We start from the raw sequence: 15,973 nt of genomic DNA on the forward strand, positions 1-15,973 counted from the left end.
ATACTACCTTGAGGAACACCGGCGTACTGAGAAAAGAGAGATGAATAGGTTAGGTTATGATTTACTTTAAAGGTTCTATCAGTGAGGTAGGATCGGATTATAAGGAAATATGTTTGGGGTAGGAATTGAGTTAAAATTTAAAAAAAATTATAAAATGTTAAAATTTATTATTGTTTTAAAGTTTCAATGTAGAATTTTTGTTTTCTTAAGTATGTAATTAGCAAGTATAAAAAGCATGTAAATTTCTATACAATTATTAAACAGACTATCCTCTTAGAGCTTCTACACCTGAGGTTCAATGAGGTGAGACAATGGAGAGGTATAAAAGTCTATCGGGGAACTTATCAAAGTTGGATAGACTCGTAGAGGATGAAGCCAACTACCGGCCCAACTCCTGAGCAGGATTAGTTGTCGGGAATTAATCAACTCACCCCCTCCTTCCCTATCTCCCACTCTCCCTCTCTGTCTCTCCTTCCCCCCTCACTCCCTCTCTTCCCTCAGGACAAATTGATATTTAATATTAGGGAAATTTGTATGAAGTTGATCCCTGGAATGACACCTGATCGGAACTAAGCTATAATTGGTTTGAGGTGGCTCCGCTGGCGCTATTAGTATTTACCCGACACCGATTACCCACCGCCACTTCAAAACCAATTTTCTTCCGTCGTGTTTAAGGAAATAGATGCATAACCTGTCTTGTATAAAAGGAAATTTATTATTTAAACGCTCTAACAGAATATGTAATTTTTTCATGTCATGATTTTTATTTTATTTGTTTTCTAAATCGTTACTAACTCTTTTGAATATCAAATGTGTAGTAATTAAATATTAGTAAAAAATCTGTACATTAAAATTATTCTTTAAAAAATAGGCCATAATTATTACTTCCCTTAATTTGTCAACTAGAAGTAAAATTGGCTGTTGATACCTCTCCTTTATTTTTAAATGAAATTTACTTCATATCCTGTTTTGACTATCTTTTTATGAAAAACCCGTCATTTTTGGGAGGATAACAGAACATAAATTATGTTATTTTTTTCTTAAAGCCGGGTAGAAACCTCCGCAACAAAGTCCATTTGTCATGATAAAGGAATCACAAAGATAATGCTAACCTTAATAACATCAGATGTTTATTTTAGGATCCTCGGAAAATAATTAAAAACTATCTTTGTTGTAATGTTCATCTATTCGTATATTCTTTTTCTAATTAAAAAAAATATATTAATCGTTATATATAAAAAAATATTCAGTTAAATTGGAAATATATACTTATAGGAATGTATAAAAAATAAATAAATAATATATTTAAAAATAAAAATGTTGGAAGATAGTCCGGGTGGCGGTCAATAAAGGTCCTAAAATGGTAGGAAAAAATGATTTATGGTACGTTTCGCCCCACTTTGCTAGGCTTCGTCAGGGCTGTCTTGATTAAAGAAGGATGACAACTAGTTTTAGTTATATTTTAGTTAGTTCAGTTGTCATCATTCTTTCAATCACAAAAGCTCTGACGAAGTAGGATGAAACGCTGGTTAACACCAAATAGTTTTCTTCTACTATTTTGATACCATTATTGGCAACTTCCCGGACTATCTTCCTACAACTTACTTCACACGGTCATCTATCTTCTTCCAACAAAAATAAAATTGTTAAAACTCATCAATATTATTTTATCATTATTTTATTTTATTTATTTATTTTTCATACATATAGTTTGATTATGTTCATCTTGTCTATTTTTTTGTTTGTATATATTTTAAAAGTTTTTTTTTTAATTTATTTTTTTTTTTTTACTTTTTTCTTTTATTTTAGTATGTATGAGATCATTCATCACTATTACCTATTGCCCACAACTGTGTGGCAGATTGTAATATCTATCAATAAATAAATCTATCAATTTAAAAAAAAATCATGTAATGTTCTCAGGAAGCATAAAAATGACTATATTAGTTGTAGATAAATATATATTAAAATAGAAAAATCTCATCCTAAAAATTAGAAACCTTAATTTTCATTGAAAAAATTGTTTTTCATCTGACTCAATTTAATGTTATAAGCATCCTAGTGATTTATCGATATTTTTCATTAATTATATATTTATTTTTTTCTGATTTTCAGCAACACCGACTTCACGCCAAGTACGTAGCAGGTATCCTGAAGAACGCTTGCCAGCAGCTGAAGAAGCTGCCAAATCTGAACCAGGTGAGCACTGCCATATCCAAGCAAGTCACTGTCTGCGGTGATCTTCACGGCAAGCTAGACGACCTCCTTATCATATTCCACAAGGTAATATAATCAATCATATTATATATTCTATCAATTTATATTTAAGGTATAGTATCCTCAACCCCATTCCTCTACAGTCGATACAGATGGCATCCTAACCAATCCTAACACTATCCTCACCACGTAGGGAAACCGTTTAATTGCATCCCAGACTCTCCAATCCCATATCTCAACCCTAGAAGAATGGTTTCGAAATTGGAAGGTAAAAATAAATCCCATCAAATTACCGAATGCCCTACAGTATACTTTAAAAAGTTTGCTCATACCCCCTGTACAACATATCTGGTACCTTGGACTACACCTAGACAAACAACTAACTTAGAATCCTTACACAAGACTGAAAAGACAAGAAACTGCACGTTAATTCCGACTATTACAACATTTACTAGACAAACGGTCTAAAATTCCAATCCGTTACAAAAGACTGATCTACATGAGTTTATTAAGGACTGGGCATACAGAGTTGAGTTTTAGGGCTTCACGAAACCTTCGAATTCCTCTCGTATCTAATTGCTTACAATCCAAAATCCTTAATGCTTCTTTGTCACATATAAAATCATACATAAGGACCTTTATGTTCCATATGTAATCGATCTAGCCCGAACCAGATATCCTTCCTTCCATTATAAACTCCCTAACGAACCCAAATCCACTAGTTTCATCTTCTATTCCTGACAATGCTCCGAGGCGCCTGAAAAGAACATGGCCTCGAGACCTTCTAGTGTAGAAAGATTATTCGAGTGCTACCAATGGGAAGTTTCTCTAAACGCCTATATCACTTTATTTTGATCTTACATCAAATTAACTAAATGTATTTCAATGTATATACAGTTGTATATAGCAATTAATAGAATTTATAAAATAAAAGCTTGGTTTTTTTTTTTTTGTTCTTTTTCTTCGTCTTTCTTCCAAAAGACAACGTCGATTTGATGTGGCTTTAATTTAAGGATTCTTGAGAAGTTAGAAGTAAATGTTTCTGAAAAATTCTTTAATTTAAATTGAAAATATAATTTACAAATACTGTAAAATTATTAAATTCAATTGTGGTTGAGACTGATATAATTGAAATTATCTATGGTCTTTTCTTAGCTGGATATTAAACTCTGCACGGCTATAAACATATAACTTTACTGTTAGATATGAGCTCAGCTGACTCCCTTTTCTTTATAGGATATGAAAGAAAATTCATTATACCAATAACAAATATTTAATTTAATTTTACCAGGGGGGCACCCCCTCCCTTCCTGACGGCGGGCTAACCCTCATTTTAAAAAAAATATACAACTATTCATTTATTTGTACCGTTGCTCAAATTGTTTAACTGTGATTTACATTTATTCTGTATTATTTTATAAAATAATTTATTTACAATATTATCCGTTTTCTATCAGTATCATCATATTATTTTTGGAGACTCAGTTATTTGGGCTCAGAGGACCTAAATAATCATATATTTTTTACGATCACATTACTTTCCCTTAATATATGTACCATATATAGGTAAGAAAAAAAACAAACATGCAAAATAAATATTATGTTTTTTTATTTATTTATTGCTATTTGATATAAGTAGGGATAATAAGCCGATTCTGGCGCCTCCCATGAGTCTTTTTGGACTTTGGACCCTAGCCTCGAACCAGCCTTAACCACGTGTCCTTGGACTTTGAACCCTAGCCTCGAACCAGCCCTAACCACTCACGTGTTTAGTGTTTGAATTTAATTTTTTACTTCCTAACCTTAAACACGTGATAAGTCACGTGGTCATTAGGCAGCCAATTAGAAGCTATCATTTGATTACATGACTCATAAGGGGGGATTTAAATTCAACCCCCCATAGGTCACGTGACCAGTGGTTAAGGCTTGTTCGAGGCTAGGGTTCAAAGTCCAAGGACACGTGGTTAAGGCTGGTTCGAGGCTAGGGTCCAAAGTCCAAAAAGGCTCATGGGAGGCGCCAGAATCGGCTTATTATCCCTACTGATATATGTTAGATCGAAATAGAGTGATACAGGTATGTAGAGAAACTAATATTGGTAGCACTCCAATAATATTTCTACATTATAAGGTCTCGAGCCAATCACGTCCCACAGCGCCTCACGGGATTGTCCGGAATACAGAAAGAAGCAAGAGGGATTTGATGGTTAGGGAGTTCACATTGCTGGGTTAAAAAGAACTTTAAGTAGTTCTATAGGCGCTAAAATTCACTTTTTTTTTGTTGATGAAATCAACAAAAATTAAACTCGTGGTGAGTAAAGAGCCCTTCACTCGTGAAGAAGCAAGATGGACGCCTAAGAGCGATATTGTTAGCCAGGAATAGAACTAAGCCGATAATGCTGACAGAACCATAACACTTCTAGTTCCCATTAATAGAGGTCGCCAGCGTACTACTTCCTAGATGGCATACATTTTATTAGTAACGTTTAATATTAAAATTTCTGTAATCTCCAGTGGTTTAATCTATATTTTAAACCTTATTCATTATTAGGGATAAGATTTCTATGTTTTCACATATTTTTACCTGACCATGATATCAGCGATTCCTTACTAATTATAGATGTTTCAAGACATCTCTGGTCAAAAGAAGCCATTTTTATTTCACATATTTTTAAATATTTGGCCTTTTTTACATAATTTGTTGTAAATCACATATTTTCTGAAATATTGGTTATTTTTAACATATTTTTAGGTATTTTGTCCTGAATCACATATTTCAATTTATATTTCATTTAAATTATTTGTTCAATTGCAAATACATTTTTCGCGGCAACAATGCAAAATTCAAGAGAACGCAAGAAACTTAAAAGTGAAATTTATCATTTATCATAAATAGTGCGTACAAATTCTATATCTTCATCTTTGAACACAAATTAAAAGCAGAGGCAATAATAAATTTTCACACAGAATTACATCGAGAATTTCTCAGAATCAATTAAAAAGAGCGAGGGTCTAATTCCTTATTATAAAAAATGATGACACAGCCGCCCAGGTGATGCAGAATACCGAACTAGATGCAATGGAAATAGCTTCATTTAAGTATGCCCCTATAACATCAGTAGATGTTGAAAGATCTTTTAGCCGGTATAAGTCCATTCTACGGTCAAACTGACGAAGATTTTTATTTGAAAATTTAAAAATGCATTTAATCTGTAATAATTTTGTAACTGACCCCTGACTGAATAATTGATTTCTTTCAATTTTAAATATTTTTCTAACGATTTTTTTTCTTTTTTTTTTTTAATAAAGATTGTTCTCTATTTCCATTTATAATTTGTTCATAATTCATTCTGAGTAATTATTAATCAATTAGGGATTCTTATTTAATTAAACAATTACTAATTAACTTCTCGTTATTGAACAGCTATTTCTCTAAGTACATTTTTACAGTTCTAACAGTTTTCTCTAAGTACATTTTTTTTTACATATTTTAATATAATTTTTTAAAAATATTATTCATATAATATATAATAAATACATATTTATGTAACTTTTTTTAAGTTATAAAATTACTTATCAATTTGTGATTTATATTGTTGAATAATTCAAAATTTATAAATACTTATTATTTACATATTTTTTTAAATATTTGACAATTTATTAATACATATTTAGGTAAATATTTCGGATTTTTGAGCACATAAAAATCCTATCCCTATTCATTATATAACGATCTTCCAGCATTCTTAATAAATATATATGAATACATGACTATATTGCACGAATATATTTTATGGACTCAAGAGACCACAAAATATGTTGTGTAAGATAATCTGACTTCGATAGATAATATATAATATAATGTGAGGTACTCTATAGCAGAAGGCTTGGACATTGCTTGTTCATCACACAGGTTAGGAGGTGAATGAACAGGAAGAATCTTCTGAGTGCTAGCCGTAAGTCCTCAAAGGATGAAAACTTCGCTCTGCAGGATACTAGTCAGCAGGCACGGAGGGGAATTTAAGTCCTGACTGGGTACTAGCCGCAGGCCCTTACGATAAGAAAGAAGGTGTAGGACGGAGGAGAAGTCCCGAGGAGACATATAAAGAACAACATATATTTCCAAAAAATACCACTAGAATGTACTCATCCGCCATGCACATTGCTATCTCTGTATCCTAAGGAGGGTAAAGGAAAATTACCACTTGATCTTTAAATTTGCCCATAGTCAACTCTTTGGAATGTTAAACGCCATCGAGAGATGGTGCGATATTCTATTGAAATCTTCATTAATTCAAATGATACATTTATAAATATTATAATATCTTATGATAATAATATTTATTTATTCTGGGATTGATCCCTTTAGAATAATATACAGGCGTCAAAATTAGGCTTTAGAGCCTTAGACTAAAAATTAAATAAAGATGAAATTACAAAACGTCATCAAATAAAATTATTATAGGTTTTATGAATTTGAAAAGATACAAATAAACAACAATAATGATAGAACAAATAAAATAAAACCTCATGTCATATTATAAAATAAAAGATGACTTCTGATAATAAATAAAAAGAAAAAAAATCACAATTAAACTAAAAAAAAATAAATGAAAAGATATAATTTCTGCTAATGTATATTTACAATTACAAACGAAAATATGAGCCAGAAAATATATAACCTTTTTTGAAACTTTCAATTGTTATTCTTCTGGGATTGGGTGGACAGAAGATAGTCGAAGATACGGGATTTGAAGATTGGAAGGGTATAGAACTACGAATAAATGAGGGAATAGAATTCTATAGGGAAGAGGAACGAATAAGGAAAGATCTACCAAAGGCTGCGGTTCGATGAGCAGTTACATAAAAGTCTGAAGGCCGTGAGCGAATAATGTGGGAATGCACTAAGGATTTAAATTGAAGGATATCAGAGATGTAGGATGGACGGCGAGATTGGATAACTTTGTAAAGGAAGGAGGCAAAAAAATATTTACGTCTGAAGGAGGGGTAAAGTCACTTCAACTCTTCATAAAATCGGGTGACAGAAGCGTCTCAGGAGATCCCAAGTATGAATCGTACAAAGCAATTATTTAACCCTTAAATTAAATATATATTTATATTATAAACTTATATAGTTTTTATATGCGTGAAATTAAATTATATGCAAGGAATAGTTGAAATATTAATATGAGGCGTTTGCTTGATAACAGTGTTCCCGTGTTAGCTGGTAGGTTGCTACATTGTTTCTCCAACGAAAACTCTAATTCGAAATTTTACTCAATTTCAACACTTTCCTTTATTATATTCAATGCTTTAGTTATCTTTTTTTTCCCAAATTACTGTTAATATTTAGTTTCTAAAATTTTGGCGTGTCTTGTGCAATCACATTAGCTGGTTCAACAACAATCATAATTTAATTGTTTCTCAAACTGTTTCTGTGTGTAAGGAAAAGGTTTAATTTATGGCCTTTAATAATAACATTTAATATAAAAATCAATGCATGCATGGGATTCGGACCAACACATAATTAGATTATTATATTTTGTAATTATTACACCCTTCAATAATTAACTTTCCATGCATAATAAATTATTATGAACTCGTAAAGGATAAAAAAAAAAGACACGCCTGAACTCAGAATTATATCAGAACGATCCTTCACATTCTCCATAATTCCTGGGTTAAAATGAAGAGGGCGAGAACCAGGACCTCTTGTGTTGATATTAAATTAAAGCAGAGGAATGTTACTGCTACTTCATAATATTCCCTTGATTTAAAATTTTCTGTATTTTCTCTAGTGGAATTTTCTCTTTTTTTTTTTTTTTTTTAATCATTTGTTACATCTAGTATTATCTCTCAATTTTAAAAGCCTCTATTTTAAAACTAATTTAATTAATAAGTAAATTAATAAGAGGATATTCGTTCTTAGTTAAAAAAATAAAGTTCTTATTTATTTATTACAAAAAACTTTATTGTGCTTTTTTTAGTGGAGGCTATTTTTCTTATTATTAATAATAATGTGATTCCCAACAACCAATGAAGGATCATGGGTTAGGTACTTTGTAAGGAGGTGATTTTTTAAAGATCACGCTCAACCACTAGATTAACAGTACCCTCTTTAAGAGGCTGGGTGGACTTCAGGAGATAATTATCTGCCTAGCTGGATTCGAATCTGGGTCCTTGGAGTTAAGAGCATTGTGCCTTACCACGGTGAATGTTTTTTACTAAACATTAATAATGGAAATCTGGGGCGGTGCGCGCATCTCACAACTTTCACTTACTAACCTACTTACGCCCCCAGGTTTTGTGTAGATTAGTAGTCTCATGATATAAAATTAATGCTATTTTAATTATTAAAAAAAAATCTAATAATAAGAGGTGCTGAAGTCAAATAAATACCCTGAAAGAAAAAGTGGAAAAAGTAGGCCAACAAATCTACTGAAGACAGAATTTATAACAACGGGAAAAAACTACAGCAAAAAAATTATAGAGACGAAACATGGACAGATAAGAGTGGCAAAGAAATTTAAATATCTGGGAGAGATAGTGTGCAATAGCGGTTTGAAGAAAGAGAGCATAAAGGAGAAAATCATCAAGTTTGAAAGGCTAAGCTTCGCAACAGGAAATATTTACTATAAGAAGAACCTATCGTCTAACACAAAGATAAGACATCACAACACGGTCATAAAACCAATAATTTTAGACGGAATGGAGACAACATGTCTCCGCAGCCTGGAAAAATTACTAAAAACAGAGAGAAGGATCCTGAGGAAGATCTGTGGGCCCAAGAAAACACAGGAAGGCTATAGGTTGAGACCCATCCAGGAAATCTACAGGGAGATAAATGACCAGGAAACGGAAATAAGAATCAGAAGACTGAGATTCTAAGGGCACATGATGAGAATGGACCAAAGGAGACTAAACAAAATACTCTTTGACGGAATCCGTGAATACAAGAGCGTAGGAAGGATATGTGAAGCAAATGAGAGAGGAACCAAAAAAAATTAAAATAACAGAGACTACCTGGAAAAAAATCAATGTTCTTGTTGCTGCAAATAAAGAAAAACGGTAGGGTACTGCGTGGTCGGAAGAGAGGAAGCAAAGGCACGCAGAAATGATGAGAAGATACTGAGAGAGAAGAAAAGCAAAAATAAGAAGGAGAAAATAGTGATATTTGCTTGGTCTTAAAAGGCCGTTCCGTGAATCAAAAAATAGGAGCTGAATTTTTGTATTAATTTTTTTAGTCAGCCTATAATCTTTCTGGGAAAATCCTGAACATTTAGCAAAAAGCCTCATCACAGTGCACAAAGTACGAACAAAAAATATTAATTTTTATATATAATTCTTATTTAAATAACAAGAAATGAATCGACAAAAATAATCGTTCTTAACTGGTTTTCCTAGGGAACCTTAGCAACCAAAGCGATAAGACTTAAGTACCCCTCAAAAGAATATTATTGGTTTTCATCCTAAATATAAATGTACAGGATTTAGCTTTCAGTGTAGAAAGAAACATTTCTTGCAGGTAAGCTGTATTCAAAAGAGTTCCAAGCATTACGGTAAAAAAAAAATGAAGTCTTTGATTCTCTCAAACATAAAAGTTTTTATTCAAATAAAATTGGAAACGTTATTCATATTTGATTATTCAAGGAGCCTTTATTGGAAAAAATAAATTTAATCACTCTCCTGAGAATTCCCGGAGGAAAAAGAATGTGAGATTTCCCTTATTGGATTGTATCCTGCTTTTCAACTGAACAAGGATAAAGCCAACCATATGGAATTTCGTTATTAGGCTCCCCAATTTAATATGGTATAGGGAAGATCGGGATAAAGAGAGTAATTTTTATTAGATTTTTTTTATGAGCTTATTTTACTGAATACATTATCAATGATTATCAAAAATTAATTTTAATAAGCAATAAACTCCTGGATGAAAAAAAAAATAATGATGAAAAATAATGACCGTGAATAATATATATGAGGGAAAGATGGTTGGGGATGCAGTCAGAAAATAACACGAATTAGTTAAAAAACTTGCCAACATTTTGGCCAGAGTTTCCAGCCTTCATCAGTGCTAAGAACAAAAAACAAGATAACAACCAATGAATACAAAAAAAATGAAAAAATATCCATATATAGAATGAGTAAAGTAAATAATTGTACAAAATGAAAATTCAAAAAGTAGTGAAATATAAGATACAAATATAAAGTATTATAATAATAATAATCTTTATTTATTCCGGGATTAACCTCTTTAAAATAATATACTGGCGTCAAAATTAGGTTTTAGAGCCTTAGAGTAAAATACAAAATAAAGATGAAATAACAAAACGTTATAAAATAAAATAAAACAATGAATTTGAAAAGATACAAATAAACAACAAAAACTAATATAATATTTAAAATAATTATAGAATAAATAAAATAAAACCACAAATCATATAATAAAATATAAGATGACTTCTGATAATAAATAAAATGAAAAAAAAAAATGATAAAAATACAATTAAACTAAAAAATAAGATAATTTCTGCTAGTGTACATATTTATAATTATGAAGAAAATTCTGAGGCATAAAATACAAAAAATATATAATCCTTTTTTGAAACTTTCAATTGTTATTCTTCCGGAATTGGGTGGACAGAAGGTAGTCGAAAATACGGGATTTGAAAATTGGAAGGGTATTAGAACTACGAATAAAGGAGGGAATAGAATTCCGTAAGGAAGAGGAACGGATAAGGAAAGATCTACCAAAGGCTCGGTTCGATAGGCTGTTACATGTAAGTCTGAATCCCGTGAGCAGGTATTGCGGGAACGCACTGAGGATTTAAATTGAAGGATATCAGAGATGTAAGATGGTCAGCGGGATTGGATAACTTGGTAAAGGATGGCAGCAAGAAAGTATCTACGAAGGAAGGAGGGGTAAAGCCTCTTCAACTCTTCATAAAATCGGGGGACAGAAGCGTATGATGCAAAAAAAACAAACAAACAAATATGAATATAGAATAAAGAGATAAAATATAAAGTTAAGTTAGAAAAAAAGAAGTGATTTGAAAATATGAAAATAATAATATGCAGTGAACATAACTAATTACGTGTGTATAGAAAAATAAGAAAAGATTAGAGATGAAGAAGGGGTAAATGAAAGATAAGATAAAGAGAATAAAACATAGAACTCACCTACTTATAGAAGATTGGAAACCCAAGTGAGTTCAGCGACGCATGCGGTAAGACTCTGAGTTCAAAAATGCGTTACAAAGATGGCGTAATTATCGAAAACTCGTGAAAACGTTACAAATTTTTTGGTTGATTAAATATAAGAAATTTTATTTATTAAAAAAAAAACATAAATAATTAAAAATTTATCATTTATGTACTATAATCATATTGCCATAATACTTTTCTATGATTCCAGATCTACCTGATCATAAGTTTTTGACTACGACATGGATCGAGAGTGATATAAGAAAATCCGTTTTGAGTATTATGACAAGGGAAGATTGAGACGGATGAGTATAGTTGAAAGGGTAGAGGTCGGGTGGATTTGGAACATTGGTCGAGTGTGGGCCGAGAAATCAATGGAAGGCTAACATCAAATATTATTTAACCATTAGCTTGTTTGAGCTGAGTCTTTAGGCTGCAAGTGTATTTTTGGTTTCCATATCTTCTCTTTTTTGCATCGATAACCCGTCTTAATTAGGCTGTTAATTGGCTCTTCAACAAAATTTAATTTATTTGTCATCGACGTATTTTTAATTTATAATTTTTTCTATTTTTAATTCTTTGTTCTATGCGACGATAAATTTTAATCACTGTGGGTTGATGAATAATTAATGAAGTGCAAAGTGGAGTACCCTCCTACGTTTATTAAAATTTAATTCAAGTTTATTAAGGAATTTAATTTTAGTTTATTTTCGGTTTATTATATCCAATATTAAAAAAAAAATTAAATAACAACAATTAGACCTAAAAACTTGAGGTTTTCTCTGTAAGGAAGTCGAAATCAAAAATCGACCACAAACAAATTCGTCTTTTTGTGGAGTTTTTCTGTGTTTACAAGCAGATTTTTTTAAAAATTGTTTAAAAAAATTGACAAAAAAATACACGTGTGGAAGGAGGGGAGTGGAACTTGATAAAATGATTTTAAGTGTCTTTTTTCCGAACACGATATTATTCCTTCCATAATAAACTCCCTAACCACCCAAACTCACTCGTTTCTAACCTTGCTTCCTCTTCCATTCCTGGCAATCCTCCGAGGCACCTGAAAAGAAGATGGCCTCGTGACCTTATATTGTAAACTGTTTTTAGAGTTCCACTACTGGGTAGTTTCTCTACATCCTGTATCATATCATTATGTCATTATGATCAAATTTACTGGTTGTATTTTTTTATACAGTTGTAAATATCAATAAATAAATAAAATAAAAAAAAATTCTCTTTTTTATTTATTTTTTTTATTTACTAATATATTAATGTGTTTGTTCTGACTATGTATTTAGTATGGATGTGTGTTCATAGGAAAGATCACAAATTATTTGACAAACTTATTGTTTTATTCCTGCTTTTCCTAGTTTTTAGACTCCTTATTTGATTTATACATCATTGACTCTCCTAATAAACTACTTTTTATTTATTTATTTAATACCAGATCTAGGTGGGCCTTACATCGTTAATTTAAGAGGTACATTTTTTTAAACAATTGATTATTGGAGGGGAGGGGGAAAATCTCGTACAAAAGACACCCCTAACAATATACAATGTTATAAATAAAACAAAAAATTAAGATTAAATAAATAGATTAAAAGAATGACATGTATGGATTTAACAAAATAAATAATTGACTTCTAATGGACACAAAAAAAATTAAGTGAATTTAAGAAAAAGATGAAGAGAAAAAAAAAGAAACTTAGAAAAAATAACATTTTAGAGTGACAATAACAGAACTGATAAACATAGAATTTATAAAAGAATATCCAGCAGCAGCCTGGGCTTCAGTCTTCGGGTTGTGGTTGGGTTTCCCAAGTTCTAAGTAACTGCTCCTGGTGGTACTGTAGGTACTGCTCCTGGTGGTACTGTAGGTCACTACTCCTTTACCGTACTCCCCACAGCAGTTTAACTCCCCTCAGAGGTGTCCCATGAGCATTTATCTCATGGTAGACAATTTTTCTTTTTATATAATTGGATGTGATGAAAAACTTGATGGAACTTCATGAACCATTTATTGATGTAATCCTCTAATGTCTCTATTTGTAATTCCCGATCCAATTGGCTGTTTCTTACAAACCAATCCTAATAAAGTACTTCATCTCAATATTCCGTTCTTTTTCTATCTGCACATGACCTTATTCAGGTATCTTACCACTCCGATATTTTCCCCTTGTACTATTTTCTTTTGCTGTCGAACTTTTTAAGTATTTAGCCAATTAATTTTTTTTTTTTGTTTTTTTCTTCTCTGTATCTATAGATGTTAATAAATGTTAAAATGTTAATAAAAATTATCTTACCTGAAACCACCATATCAACATCTAACCAACTCAAACCTACGCAAGATTAGCAATGCTATATCCTATCCTAAACAGAAATTCCAAACTAAAACCAGAAACAACTGTTCTTATATTTAATACAATTCTCAGGCCACTGCTGATGTACGGCTGTGAAGTCTGGGGAGCGGCATCCTTTACGAAAAAGAAAAATCTACAATCTTTTCAAAATAAAGTTATAAGAATTGCTTTGGATGCTCCTTGGTTTGTAAGAAACACCCAATTGCATCGGAAATTACAAATAAAGATAATAGAGGATTACATAAAAAAAAAAAAGGTTCATGAAGTTCCACTCCCAGTTACCGACAGTTGAAGGAGCAGTGACCTATAGCCTGGGAACCCAACCACAACCCGAAGACTGAAGCCCAGGCTGCTGCAGGACATCCTGTTAAAAGTTTTGTATTTATCAGTTATGTTATTGTCACCCAAAAATTTCATTTTAATTTTTTTTCTCTTCATCTTTTTCTTAATTTAACTTTACTTTTTTTCCCATTAGAAGTCAATTGTTTATTTTGTTAAATCAATAAAAAGTCATTGTTTTTGTTATAAGCTTTACTTTTATTTTTTATTAAGAATTATTATTTTAAAATATTTATTTAATTTTAATTTTTTTATTTATAACATTGTGTATAGGTAGGGATGTCTTTTGTATATACGCCTATACTCCCCCCATAATCAATTGTTAAAAAAAAATTAAAATGTACCTCTTACATTACCCATGTAAGGCCCACCAGGCTGATCTAGTATTAGATAAAAGAAAATATTTATTTATTATAACACAATTATAATTAAGTGTGGCCACACTTTTTTTTGTCTATATATGTTATTTTAAAATTAAAATTACCATGTAATTGTTCTAAATGGACCTAGTTCCAGAATAATAAACTATCATTCCTTCCATAATAAACTCCCTAACCACCCAAACCCACTAGTTTCTGACCTTGCTTCCTCTTCCATTCCTGGCAATCCTCCGAGGCACCTGAAAAGAAGATGGCCTCGTGACCTTATTTTGTAAACTGTTTTTAGAGTTCTACTACTGGGTAGATTCTCTACAACCTGTATCATATCATTACGTCATTATGATCAAATTTACTTGTATTTTTTTTTATACAGTTGTAAATATCAATAAATAAATTTAAAAAAATTTAATACAGCATACGTAACATTTGAAGAGAACAATTTGTTTTGAAACCTATGTATAAATAGTTGTAGTATAGAAATTTAAATTATATGCTAAACTCATTCATAAAGACCTTAACATCCCATTCGTTGCAGATTTGACCTAAAACAGATATGCGTCTTTTTATTCCAAACTCCTTAACCATCCTAACTTAACTAATATTATAAACTCCTTAATTCTTAATCTTTCATCCTTAACAATCCCTGATAATCCTCCGAGGCGTCTGAAAAGAAGATGGCCACGGGACCTTATAGTTTAAATTAATGTTTGAAGTACCACCAATGGGTGGTTTCTTCCCAAGATTTTCAAGTGTATATGAAACATACAACATATTTACTTATTGTATTATTTTGTACAGTTGTAAATTACAATAAATAAATAATCAAAAAAATTATATGCTAGTGATACATGTGGTTTTGTTTTATTTTTTTCCGTTACATATTTTCATTTTTTTTTTTTTTGTAGCTACTCATATTGAAAAGAGTTTTATGGAAAAGTGACGTATCTCATTTCGATTCTCAAATTCTTATTGAAAAATTAATAAAATTAGTAAAAACTGAACTCTTCTATTAAAAACTAAAGTCGTTGATTTTGATCAAAGCCTAATCATTGAAGATAATTTAAATATAAATTACTTCTTAATAAAAATTATAAATACTTATTACATCTTCTCATATTTATATTTTAGCATACTGCATCGCTCTCAATTTAATCTCGACTATATCGTACCCAGGAACACCGACAAAGACATAAAGGAAAGGAAATTATATGAGGTCATATCTAAGAGTAAACTCAGGGAAGGGTTTAATATCGGGCTATGATACGAGCACCACTGTATATTTCCTAGAACAAAGTTTATTCTAACCTCATCTCAATCCAAGTTAATAACGTATCTGAAAAGGCAATGTATATTGCAATATGGTTAATTGCACCGATCTATTGGTTCTGTACTAATAAACAAATAAAAAAACTAAAAATATTCCTGATGAGGTGTAGATAGTTGGCCGTAGATTAATGATTGGAGAAGTTTGTCGGGGGG

At 31.1% G+C, this 15,973-nt stretch overlaps 1 protein-coding gene across 1 annotated transcript in view; it reads left to right on the forward strand.

Moving 5' to 3' along the window:
* LOC112211175 (serine/threonine-protein phosphatase rdgC) overlaps window positions 1-15,973 on the forward strand; it is a gene marked incomplete at its 3' end in the record, with an annotated part of 32,178 nt that overhangs the window by 8,512 nt on the left and 7,693 nt on the right. Inside the window, exon 3 of the mRNA XM_067044905.1 lies at window positions 2,116-2,283. Within this exon, the coding sequence (XP_066901006.1) occupies window positions 2,116-2,283 (168 nt within the window). The remainder of the gene's footprint in view (window positions 1-2,115; window positions 2,284-15,973) is intronic.

The sequence above is a fragment of the Halyomorpha halys genome, unplaced genomic scaffold, assembly GCF_000696795.3.
Source record: "Halyomorpha halys isolate HHAL.00 unplaced genomic scaffold, Hhal_1.1 Scaffold758.1, whole genome shotgun sequence".
NCBI classification, from domain to species: domain Eukaryota; kingdom Metazoa; phylum Arthropoda; class Insecta; order Hemiptera; family Pentatomidae; genus Halyomorpha; species Halyomorpha halys.